The sequence below is a fragment of the Stylophora pistillata genome, chromosome 5 (assembly GCF_964205215.1).
Source record: "Stylophora pistillata chromosome 5, jaStyPist1.2, whole genome shotgun sequence".
In the NCBI taxonomy this organism is placed as follows: Eukaryota; Metazoa; Cnidaria; class Anthozoa; order Scleractinia; family Pocilloporidae; genus Stylophora; species Stylophora pistillata.
In genome coordinates, this window is record NC_142523.1 from 7,303,551 (window position 1) to 7,316,517 (window position 12,967).

At 37.7% G+C, this 12,967-nt stretch overlaps 1 protein-coding gene across 1 annotated transcript; it reads left to right on the top strand.

Annotated features, from left to right (window-relative positions):
* Positions 1-19: 19 nt before the first annotated feature.
* On the top strand, positions 20-11,766 carry LOC111346049 (uncharacterized). Its single transcript, XM_022953337.2, has 10 exons — positions 20-522; positions 3,373-3,671; positions 4,015-4,168; positions 5,002-5,216; positions 6,180-6,312; positions 6,674-6,777; positions 7,573-7,745; positions 8,785-8,816; positions 10,308-10,433; positions 11,012-11,766. Exons 1-10 carry the CDS (start codon positions 186-188, stop codon positions 11,296-11,298), a joined length of 1,860 nt encoding a protein of 619 aa, XP_022809072.2. The 5' UTR covers positions 20-185; the 3' UTR covers positions 11,299-11,766.
* The last annotated feature ends 1,201 nt before the right edge of the window (positions 11,767-12,967 follow it).

The following is a 12,967-nucleotide window of genomic DNA, read 5'->3' on the forward strand; positions in this document are numbered from 1 at the left end:
CTATTAAGTAGTATCAACTTTTTGACGTCATAGGTGTTTGGACAGGAAGTTGGCACCATTTATAATTCTAGATATTTCAGTTTGAACATCGGTGTGCGCTCTTATCGCGGTCGGAAACACGCTTAGCTATATCTACTACAATATAATCGAGAAGGAAGCTGTGGCTCACAATTTGCGTAAAAAATATGCCATCGACGACACCGGCTATCAACTCTATAACAGGAATTGTTGTTTTAATGTTTTCCGTAGCGACTCTACGGCTTCCTCTGTTACAAGCTTCTTTAAGTAGGGACGGCGTGGAGGAGTACAATATTTCGAGAAGAGGTAGATATGATACCGATTCGTTCAGGATTATTTACAAAACTGGCTTTGAATGCCCTTCAGATGTTTGTGCTAACGCCTCGGCTTGGGTGGACAGTAGCACAGCATGCGGCTGCATATGTATAAGCGAAACTCCAACCTTCCTTCCGGAATTAGGAAGTTGTGGTGACACAGCAAGTGTAAAGAACTCTCTGTTTGGAAGTAAGTAAAGTTATTTGATAGTGAATGAATGAAGAGAGGTCATCGAAATGTAAATGTGCATTTCCAGGGTGGGATCCTATATTTGCTATTTCAGTTTGCAACGCATTTACCTTCATAGGTCTCTAGCAACCCGGTAGAGGGTAAGATTAAGTAAAGTTACATAATATGAGAAGAAGTATTTGTTGAATTGTTCTGTGAGGTTATATCCAAGGATAATTAAATTGAAGCATATAGCAAGTCGATATTTATCAATCTTTTCTTAGAAAGCCCGAGTTCACGCAGCTGTGCGTCTAGTTAGATATATACTGATAGTCTAAAATGCGCATGCTAACGCACTAAAGAATTCTTCCTTGACTAGTGAAAAAATGAAAGAACATTTTTGAGCCACCTTAAAAACGCAAATTATTGTAGTCTGATATTATAGAATGGACAGAAAACCACCTGGAAGCCGCACTTGGGGAATGAAGCTCAAGTGTTAATTTTTATCTGTGTAGAAAAGTTAACAGCTCTTATCAGCGAGGTCATAAACTGTGGAAGTCCTTCCAAAAAGGTGAAAAAATAAATTTACACAAAACATGCAGCCTTCTCGAAGTCCTTGCTCATCTTCGAAAACTTCGGCTTAGCTGATCGATCTGATGTTACACCAACCAAGGTGCCGCAATCTGGCTGGAGTTTTGAACAATCTTGGCAGCAGCAATTAAGCGTAAGTTCTGAAAGTGAAGTCGTGTTAACAACCTCACTGTGCATTGAGAAATCTTACAAGCTATGCGCGTGTTCAATTACTGAAAAAATACTTCCGAATTCTCAGAGTGGAAACTCTCACAGCAAATCATTTACTTTCAGTTGTCGTTCGAACTTGATAGTACTTTTTCATGCTAAACTGAAGCGAATGTCTGACCTTATAATACAAAGCAAAGACATTGAGACAAGGGCAAAAGTGAGATCATTTTTAATCAATATTGTTCTTAGTGTCACCTTCATGACTGCGTAAATCTCTAAATTTATATTGGCCTAAGAAATAATAGTTACTGGAGAAGAAGGAATAAATGGAATAATCAGAGGGAATAAAAATCCAAAAAGGAAACGTACGCACGGGATACTAAGACCCATGGAAGATGCATACCATAGACAATTGAGGTTTTTTTTTTTTTTAAAAAAAAAAAAAATAGATATACAGATATAAACAAAATAAGAAATCAGATAGACGATGGTGACCTGGACCGAATCCCGTGAAGTGGACCCCGAGCATACCAGGAGTCTGCATCAAAACCTAATTAACAATTATTCCACCAGCGCGCGTTGGATATGAGATGATAGATAGCCAACGAGGCGCGTAGCGCCGAGTTGGCTATAATCATCTCATATCCAACAAACGCGAGTGGAATAATTGTGTTATTAAAAAAACGCCCCCAAACTATTAGACAAATCTTCTCGACTTTATTTTGTGAGAAGAAACCGGATTTAACAATGTACAGAAATTAGATCATGGTATATTGGCTCATATACCATAATGGCTGAGCCAATAAAAAGTCTTGAATTGCATTATCCAATGATCCAGTTTTTAATAAACGGACTTATACGTATGATTTAAAAGAACCCGGAGAGATAACATTACTGGGCAAGGCCGCTTCGCATAAATTATTATTATTAGTAGAAGTAGTAGTAAAATTTTATTTTTACACGGTATCAATTCATATTACACGCTCTTCCATCGAGCCGTGTTCTAAATACAAATTAATTAATTAACTAATAATATATCTAACTAAATTAATTATCTGTACAAGGTTTTAAAACGACTGTAAAAACGGTTTCATATACTATACTATAAAAATGATTTCATTACTTATAGCTACTTATCAATATTAATCAATACGTATGATGCACGATCCTCGCAGTAGATAGCGCTATTAAAGCAATAGCGAAAATAAATATGAACCTCATATATTTCATTGTACCAATATTAATCAAATACATGACTTAAAGGAACGAAGAATTGGCTGTACTGAGCTTAGCGCTCAAGGGCAGGCTGTTCCATAGAACGGAACCACGATATTGGAAACTTCGCTTACCTGCTTCAATACTCGGTCTAGAAACGAAAAGGCTGTGTTTTGACTTTCTTAGATTATGCGAGTGAACACTGGAGATAGATTTTAAAAGATTGTTTAAACGAGTCGGAGCAGGGTTATGGAGAGTCTTAAACAAAATGACTGCTAGTTGCTTAGAACGCCTCCGCTCCAAGGAATCCCAACCGAGTTCACTGAGTAAAGTGTAGGATCTAATATTTAAGTCAGAAAAGGTAATTAAGCGTGCAGCTCTATTTTGTAGTTTTTGGAGTCTCACAGATTGACATATACCTATGCAGCCCTAGACGGAGCTGCAATAATCAAAGTAATGTTGGACGAGAGCTTTATAAATCATAATAAGAGTCTCACGAGGAACCAAGCTTCTGATGCGTCGGATAGCCCCGAGGCCAGCGGATACTTTTTTTATTCCTCAATTTTATGATACAAACAAAATACGAAGCTTGAAAAGTAGTAGTCTTATAGGCTGCGAAGACAAGATGGCAGCTGGCAGACTGTCTGTGTAGCGAACGTGAATGATTGTTAAAGGTAAACGGGTAAGGTCCTGTAGGACACCACCTTAAAAAATGATCTCTATCAATTATTATTTGCTACTCCCGATTGCGCGATTAATTGATCATTTCTCAAGTTGCGGAGTCCAACAACAATTAACAACAATTCATTGATTTACAACAATTTTGATTATTGCAATTTTGATTATTTACACCAATTTTGATTACTATCATACTATAAATTTTAGATTTGTCTTCTTTGGTTACTTTCATCGTAGATTGCTCAGAAGCGCTTGGTTTGGAAAGTGGGAAAATCAATGATTCGCAACTAAATTCCTCACATAGTTTCCCAGGCTATGATTCTTCGAGAGGGAGACTGAATAATGAGAAGGCCTGGTGCACTGTAACAATGGGGCATTATTTTGAGATTGACTTAGTAGAGGTCAGGCATGTCTCAGCCATTGCAACTCAAGGATTCAAAGGAAACTTCCATAACTATGTCAAAACATTTGAGATAAAGTACAGTTATGATGGTGAAACATGGTTTGATTACAAAGATAAAAATAACAATAAAAAGGTACTTGAATATTTAATTATGATCCAGGCAGGTAAATATTCATTCTTTCAGAAGCATAACTCAACCAGATGATCATTTCCTTTACCTCTAAACAGATGTCAAAAATAATTTGATTGTGTTGAGGGGCCGTACAAAATATTTCATGAATTCGTATATAAATGGAGTTGAAATTCAATGATTTTTATCTGAAAGAATTTGACTTTCAGCCACATATATTTACTTAGCCTTTTTTTTTCAATGTTTTTTGCTCTTCCTTGATCAAGAGGACATTTCTGTAGAGGGTATATCAAAATATGTTCGTTTTCATTTTTACTAATTCTCAGCTGTTAATATTCACTTTTAGAAGTTTACTGGAAATAGTGACACAGACACCATAAAATACAACTACTTCAAAGCAACTTTTGAAACAAGATTCTTTAGAATATATCCCAAAGAGTATAACACACGTGGGTATAGATGTCTAAGAGTGGAAGTATATGGATGTACTGACAATGCTGGTGAGTGAACTCGATAGATTTAACAAAATTAATGGACAATGGTTTAACGTGGTCTGTACTCTCGTCGACAACAATATTCGTCATCACAATGGTCAAAATGTTGTGGACACAAAGGGTGCAGCCCCTGAGTCCGCAACAAGTTTTGGCCATTGTGTTGATGAATATTGTTGTCCATAAGAGCACCGTACCACGCCAAACCACTGTCCATTTGTTTTTTTACCCCAATATCGATGTCAGATAAAACGATTCTTTCAGTGCGTGTCCATGACGTGACACCTTGGCGCAAGCAGCGTTGTTTATAGTCTTATCGACAACGATAAATTGGCCAGTCAGATTGCGACATTACTGCAAATTGTGGTAAAATGTTTGCTTTAAACGCATTAGTACAAGTCATGGAAAATCAGTGGTTAATAGGTTAGAATTATTCACATACCGACTGTTTGGCTTCATGCACAATTCTGACAATTAACATGGCTCTTTTACTTAAAGAAGAAGTTTCTGATTCTTTCAATTAGATTTGTTTATTTTGAAACTTCTCCAAATTAAGATGGCTCATGCATCCTCGTCAATACAGAAGTTTTTGTTTTACATAACAATTCAAATAATCAATCTATTTATTCGTTACAACCACTTTGACCTTGGGGTTTTTCTAGAGGACGATGCGTTGACAGTAAAAATACAAGTAAAATGAAATATATTGCAGACAGAAGCAGACAGCTGAATTCACCACTTTCCCTCAGAACCTCGCGCATGCTCTTGTGGTGATTATGAATTTAGAGCCATTCTTCCTCAAAACTATTGTTCAAACTGTTTGTAACTGCATTTTTTTGCAGTTTGCTCAAGTTTCTTTGAGTGGCCCTTTTTTCTGAAATCCCTTAACCTTGCAAATGAAGGACAAGAGAATATTAAATCAACCAATAGCTATCAAAGATGTCAAGTTGTACCTGGAAGTGTAACGTACTACAATTATCTATTGGAAAGCAAGTGGGCCATGGTACATCCGGATATCTTCAAAGTGGAAAGAGCACAAGGCGAATTAGTTTTCAAGGTTTCGTATCGAGGGTTTGTACAGAAATGTGTTAATCAAGCTTGAGCCCAAAATGCAACCTGACGGCTAAGTGGGGTGCCTCTTATTTCACAAGACACATGATGGTCCTGGCATGCTATTAGATCTCGATATATAGATTAATGAACATAGGGTTAAACTTTACCACAAGCCTAATGGGGCTCTTGGTCATGGAGGGGCTTCAGCTTAGCCCCTCACCGCTTCTGGCGGTTATAAGGACCACAGACCACGAGGGAGATTGACAGCCACAAGCTATGGTGACACTGGGTTTGATTCCATTTCTAAGAATGGAGCTCACACAAAGTTATCTCTTCGTATTTTATGTGTTCATTGTGAAAAAACTGTGGAAAGCCATTGAGAAGTCTCCAAAAAATGACAAGAGGTCTGTGATGATCTTTTTGATGCTCCAAGAGGTCCTCGCTTAATTGCTGGGTTGGATTATTTTTTCTAAGGTGGCATGGTTGAATTTAATGAATAAATTTAACATTGGAACAATGATTTCCTGAAGCAACTGGAGAATCATCAAATCTGGGCATAACCTTTGGCTACATCTGTCAATATTTATGCCCACAGTGTGCATGTGTTGAATTAATTATTTATTACACGACTCGGGCAGTCAGAGGGCCAATAACTAAAATCAACCAATCAAAGTGCTCTATTGCCGGTCAATATTCTCTCAGTATTGGACCGGGCACTATCCCGAATGATCCCGAATGATAACGCACTTGGGTCCCTTTGAACTTCAGTCGTATAATAAATCTCTTATTAACCAAGCTTGCTCGGGACCGTACTGGAAGAATATCGGCCCTCGGTCTTTTTTCGTACAGACCTCGCTTCGCTCGGTACGTACTGTCAAGACCTCGGGCCGATATTCTCCCAGTACGGCCCTCGCGCTTGGTTAATAAGATATATATATATTGTGTTCATGTTGCTTTATTTTTCTAGTGGGCAAATGGTTCCGACAAGAACCTGTTGGGAAGAATTGTACGAGTAGTGATCACTTGTAACTATTCAGTATTAGCATCTCGACCAGCCAAAACTGCTTGTCTGATTTTCAAGTCCGCAGGGCCAATCACTTGTGAGTTATACCATTGTGAAGTTTGTTTTAAGTTATAAGTTAGTATTTTTCAGCCTGTTAACGTAGGCTTGCAAGAGCACAAACAATGTTCTTTAGGCAGAGTTTTCAGCGGTTACTTGCGTCTTTCTAAAGCAAGGACTGCTTCCATGAGACAAAACAGTAAAATACTTGTCTTGATCTCAAATAAATTTAACCTGTACAGCATCTTATTCAAAAAAAGGGAAATACAAGTAGCAACGTCAACTTGTAGAAATGAAGATAACCTCTTCAGTGTAAGCAGCAGGTCTGTGAAGTTAAAAAAATGATATAAACATTTTGGTATTTTTGAGCCTTCATTGATAAATGTACGCTGGTATTTCAGATGTTGCTGATGATGGGACTGACACTTTTGTATCTGAACCGGACTCACTAGTGAAGCCAAGTTCTGTAGCAAAGACGACACCATATATTTCTCCAATGACCAAGGTGTATGCCAAATAGTCTCAGTTTTACTATCAGTAGGCAGTGATGATAATGGCTTAAATTTGTTCTTTTTGTTTTCCAAAGGTTTCACTGTATTTGTGGTGAGTTGAAACCGTAACTTGGGTTGATTTGTAGTTTTCTTTGTCTTTACGATTAAAGAATAATCTGAATGAGTAAGGTAAACACACACGAAACTTTGTGATAATCTTAAAGAATTCGTTATCACTTTGATCTTGAGTTCTTTTCTCGAAATTATAAAAACATGTCTGGCCCTTGCTTGATTGTTTTAAATTGTAAATGTCCTCGTTTAGAGGTTCATATTTGGAGGGTCTTTTTCAAGTAATGTTAAACTTTGCGTTTCAAAAGCAGCTGCGCTTGTATTTAAAGGTTTTATTAAAAATGAATATGTTATTAATGGGGCTTGAAGTTGAAATAGTGGCAAAGATATTCATTGAAATGGGAATGTTCTTCATGTGATTCGTGCTGTTAATGACAGTGTGATTTAATCTATCAACTGAATAGTAATGTCCGCAACACAAAAAAAAAAAACACAACACCCTGGGTTTGTCAACTTCTTAAAGTTTGAATCTTGGATGGTTAGAAGGCAATTTGTAGAACCAAAGCGTCTTTTTATGGATACTTTTTCGTATTTGGAAATTTAGGGCTCACGGTCGAAGAGGCTTATACTTGGAATAAAATAACTTTTATTTACCAGGGTAGCAGATTACAATGCATATGTTTAGAGCATCAATGAACCAGAAACAGTTAACCTTTGTTTTTAATTATAATACCTTGCAGACAACTCTAGTCACTGTGAAAGAGTCTTCCACCAGCACGGGCAAAAAAGACGCGAAAACAAAAGGAGATTACAGTGGATTTTCTGGTGTCATGATTGCCGTTGCAGTGGCATGTGCAGTCGTGTTTGGAATTTTTCTCATTGTCCTTGTTGTATTTTGCAACCGTAAGAAATTGTAAGTCTGATATTTTGTAATAATATAATTTTATTTTGCCATGTGCAGCTTATCAAAAATGTACATTTCACGTAAAAGCCGAAAAATCAAAAGTAAACTTTACGGTCACTGTGTCATAATTTTGAAACGGCTAGATTTAATTTGGAAATCCTGAAGTTGTGTGGAGATGTAATGAGGATTTTCCAAGACCATCCCCAAAAACTGTTTTTTCCCATAACACGATTACAGCGATTACCATGCCACACCCATTATTTGAAACTTCATTCCATTGGTAAACACATGTCTGAAATTGGTTTGACTGCAAAGAGGGAAAGTGGGTTTTTGAGCGCTTTGAATATAGTTGGTACATGCAGGTTTCTCAGAAAACTGTTTCCAGCCACCTTATGGGAAGTAATCATCAAAGAGAATATAGCAAGGAACGGTCAAAAAGTGCGCATAAACACTCGGCTAATATGAGAATTTTGAGTGGTCATTATATCAGATGACTACACGTAGTAATCTGATTCAAATGGTCAAATTACAAACTGACTGACTGAATGTATATTCACATTGTTTCTTCACTCCGAGTATCACTCCATGGTACACAGACTTTTAACAGCTACCAGTATGTCTAAAAATGCATGTCTTTAGACTCATCACAACCGTTTTTGATCCGATCCAATGTTGAGTAAGATTTATTATGCATTTAAGTTTTAAGCAAAGTAGCCCTTTTACTCCCAGAAATGATTAACATGTAACTTCTCGCTATTATATCCACACATTGTCCAGTAAGCCAGTGACGAGAATACTGAAACTCATCAGGACAAAGTTGATATTTAAAACTGACACCAAATTATCATGACTAATTTGCAATGAAGTGTGTAGCAACTAGAGGTGAGCCAATCAGATCTTGGGAGTTCAAGGGTTAAGTATTTTTCCTTGAATTTTCTTCTCACTCAAGCTGTTAGTACAGTTCCACAACATAATAATACAGAAACATGAACTTTGACAAGTAAACTATGTGTTCTGAGTATAATGTGTATACGAATTTCCAACACAGGAAAAACAGTCAGCAAGAAACAAAGCCAGCAGGTAAAATTCATTTTCCATCAGCGGCTGATTGCAAAAATGTTCTACGAATGAACCCCAAGCTACAAGATACTTATTATAACATAACCAAAGTAAAGCGCGCGCTCTGATTGGTCAATTTAGCGTCCCCATTTGCCCAATGGGTGTACGCTGCTGACGTGAACAAATGCAAAGACTATTTTTCCGCGCTTGCTTGTTTTTTCTGGTCACGTAAGATTTGTTAAAGAAAAGGGAACTCTTTAGCTACAACGTATCAATGTTATGTTATAAAGCAAATGGTGAACAACACAGCGTACACTATTGATACGTATGATGCACGATCCTCGCAGTAGATAGCGCTATTTATGCAATAGCGAAAATCAGACCTGAAAAAAATCAGGCCTGTACGGGACTCGAACCACTGACCTCTGCGATACTAGTGCAGCGCTCTACCAATTGAGCTAACAAGCCAACTGGGAGCAGGCGGTTAAGTTGATTCGTAATAAACCCGTGAAAGTGATAAATGAGATACAATGAATATAAGAAGATCATATATTTGAATATATATCTAGATATATATCTATATATCTAAAAGGATATATATATATATATATCTAGAATATATATCAAATATATGATCTTCATATATTCATTGTATCTCATTTATCACTTTCACGGGTTTATTACGAATCAACCTAACGGCCTGCTCCCAGTTGGCTTGTTAGCTCAATTGGTAGAGCGCTGCACTAGTATCGCAGAGGTCAGTGGTTCGAGTCCCGTACAGGCCTGATTTTTTTCAGGTCTGATTTTCGCTATTGCATAAATAGCGCTATCTACTGCGAGGATCGTGCATCATACGTATCTAATACCGCAGTTAAATATATGATCTTCATATATTCATTGTATCTCGTACACTATTGAGTTATGGATGCACTTGGGAGGTTTGCTAAACACTCAAGAAGCTAGAGTCGCTCTCGGCTATCGCCTCGAGCGACTCTTACGCTTCTTTCGTGCTTAGCAACCTCCCGCGGGCACCATAACTTAATAGTGTACGCTTTGGTGTTTACCATTTGTTAATTATTACGAAAAAATGTAGGTGTAAGATGTATTGGGCCATGAATCTAGGTACGTACAATGTGGGTTAATGAGCCCAAACATTAAGCATCGCTGTCAACGCCTATGGTTACATAAATGCTTAGCTTGCAATAGCCCATTTCCGAATTACCCTTGGCCTCTTTTTCATAACGAGGCCTGGTACTCAACCATTCTTGTGAAAATGAGTTTAATTTGCATGTGAATGAAAACTTATTATCATATGAAAGGTGAGCACCAGTATTCGTTTTGAAAATGAGGCCAAGGGTAATTCGGAAATGGGCTATTAAAATCCACAAACACGTGTATGTTGAAAGAATGTGATCTTGAGTAAAACCTCTCTAAATGAAATAAGACTACAAGATTTGAAGAACTGTTTAAATAATTGTTTTGATTGATTATTAACATTTATTGTTGATATAGTTATAACTAGGAACCCAGTGGTTGAGATTTACGATCAAATTCCAATTGAAAGACCAATAGATCGCAGTTCAACCTCCAGTGAACAAGACAGCCAATCGACATACCAAGGACTTGTTAACAACAGCGGTAAGTTGATAAAGAATAACTGTTTCTCAAGTTTTTTTCGGTGGTCTCCATCAAACAAATTTTATGATCAAAATGTGATTACATAACACACGTGTGATTGGGGGTGAGATTCTCGTTTTTGCGGGAGCACATGTCCTTTGATCTACTGTGAATCACTGGTTTTCACTAGTCACTCACAAAACATGTGATCACTCTCAGCAACCTCGTTCCCAGGGCCTTTTTTCCTTAGTTGGGGGTGGAGTTGGGGGTGGGCCTTTTCCTGCTCCACCCTCAGCTAAGGGAGAAGGCCCTGGGGACAAGTTTGGACTCTCAGATACCTAGGGATATCGTTGTGATCACGTTAACGAGCCACAAGTCCTCCAGCAGTATTTTGAGCAAGTAGACAAAGCAGAATTGAAAATCTTAATGTTGAATGCCATGGATATGGTAGAGAAAACATTCTGGATGGCGTCAGTATACCACATTTATGAAGCTGTAAAACTTCCCAAGAAAGAGTCACTGAATCGTTTTTAGATGGGTATTAATCTTGATCATTTTTGAGGGAAAACTTGAAATCATTTTTTCTATATCCACTGTAGGGAAAAATAATGGTGGAAGTATATATAGCAATTCTGAAGATAACAATGGTTACTGTCATGTTTACCAAAGTGTGGACAAGAACAAACCAATTTCAGCTGCATCAGTTTACCAAAATGTACCCACATCAGTTAAAGAACCAGATTACCAAAACGTGCAGACCCTGGAAGGGGGCACACCATATGCATCAGTGTACAGCCCTGGGTCTCAAACAGAATCTGCCTATGAGCCCCTAAAGGGGTCCGATAGCCAAAATTTGTATGAGCCCCTTAACAAAAGAAACAACTGAATTGTACTGAAGACGTTCGGCCTTGGAGTCTTAAGATGAAGACAAAGAAGCCATATTCGATCCAAAGTTGGGACCTAAGAGTTATCTATGAAAAGGGAAACTCTGGTTTTCAATTGATTAAGAGTTTTGACGAAAACAATGTGTCAAATAGTGATGGTTGAAAATTGTCTTTTACATTTTTTTACGCTTTAATTTGATACTTGCAGAAGTCAAATCATTTTCGTGTAGCTATAGCTTCAAGTATACACTGTCGTGCAGAATTCTCAAACGTTATTTTGAATTTGTGTTAAAAAAACCTTTGAGAAAACTGTTTTAACTTTTGTAATAGACTTGAATATTGTGTTAAAATACTAATTTTTTGCACAGTAAAACATAGAACTTTTATGCAACGAATTGTAGATAAAAAATACCTTTTGTATGGTAGAATATAAGATTCGTTTGGTCATAAATATATTTGTTGATCGATCATTCAATTTTTATCATGAGTGGGTTTTCCTTTGGGTCGGCTGACTTTGAGTTCCATTTACCCTAACCTGCGAGCAGGTAGAGAGCTGAATGACCTGTGCGCACGCGCTAGATTTTGATACGGAAAAACGGATTTTCAGTCGCTAGCATTGTTGATTTCCTATTCTGTTCCTTCGAGGAGTTGTTTTCCTTGCCATTTTTCTTTTACAGAACAACTTCCAAAAACTTTGTACACCCCCTAAGACTTTTCGAAAATTAAGTCTTCCCTTTAAAACTTTGGAAATAGGAAAATGCCTGAGACGACGACAAATTGCCTTGGTCTTAAATGCCAGCACCTTATTATTTTTGCAATTTTCGCATGCTTGAGCCCGCGTTGTTGACAGTATACCTTTGACGTAATATTTCGTTACTCGGCGAGCAGGCCCTCGTTTGACCGAGGGAAAGTATGAGCATGCGAGAAGTCTGGCAGACAGCCAGCAAACTAGATTGCACAAATTTCAGAGCGTGTCAAGAGTATTCTTGCGTGTTATAAAAACCATTACGGCAGCAAACATTTATTGACTGCTGCGAGAACTGTAGTCGTAGCATTTTCTGCGCTCTGTCAGACATCATTCGCCTCAGGAAATAGTTCAAGTCTTTCAAAATAAACATTTCATGTCTCTTTACTTGGATCAAATTTCGCCCGCCGAACCAAACAGTAGGGAAGTCGAAACTGCGAAAACCGTAAGCACACGAAAATAAAATAACAAAACTTCATATACAAAAGTCACACCTGCAGCCGTGTAAACCGGACACTAAAAGGTTGTCGTCATTTGCATATCGCATGCACCTGCGCTTTTTTAAAAATCTTTCAACTTACTGACCGAATCGAGATATGGCGTCCAATTTGAATTACCATTGTTTTGAACTTACTAGCGTCGTCTTCACGTGGAAACACAAAAGGAGGCTAGTAAGTCCTGAACAATGGCAATTCAAATTAAACGCCATATTTCTATTCGGTCAATGATGTTTACAATCAAATAAAAAATTAACCCATTCACTTCTTATTTGAGGGGTCCACTCCGAATTCATACTGCACAGTGTTGATCCTACTACAGTAAGCCTGAACTTTTCTGTTTCTAACCCAAATTTATTTCCAGTTTTCCTACTAGCTTATCATCCATACGATTTCAAGAGAAACCCATGTGGACCAACGGGTTATACC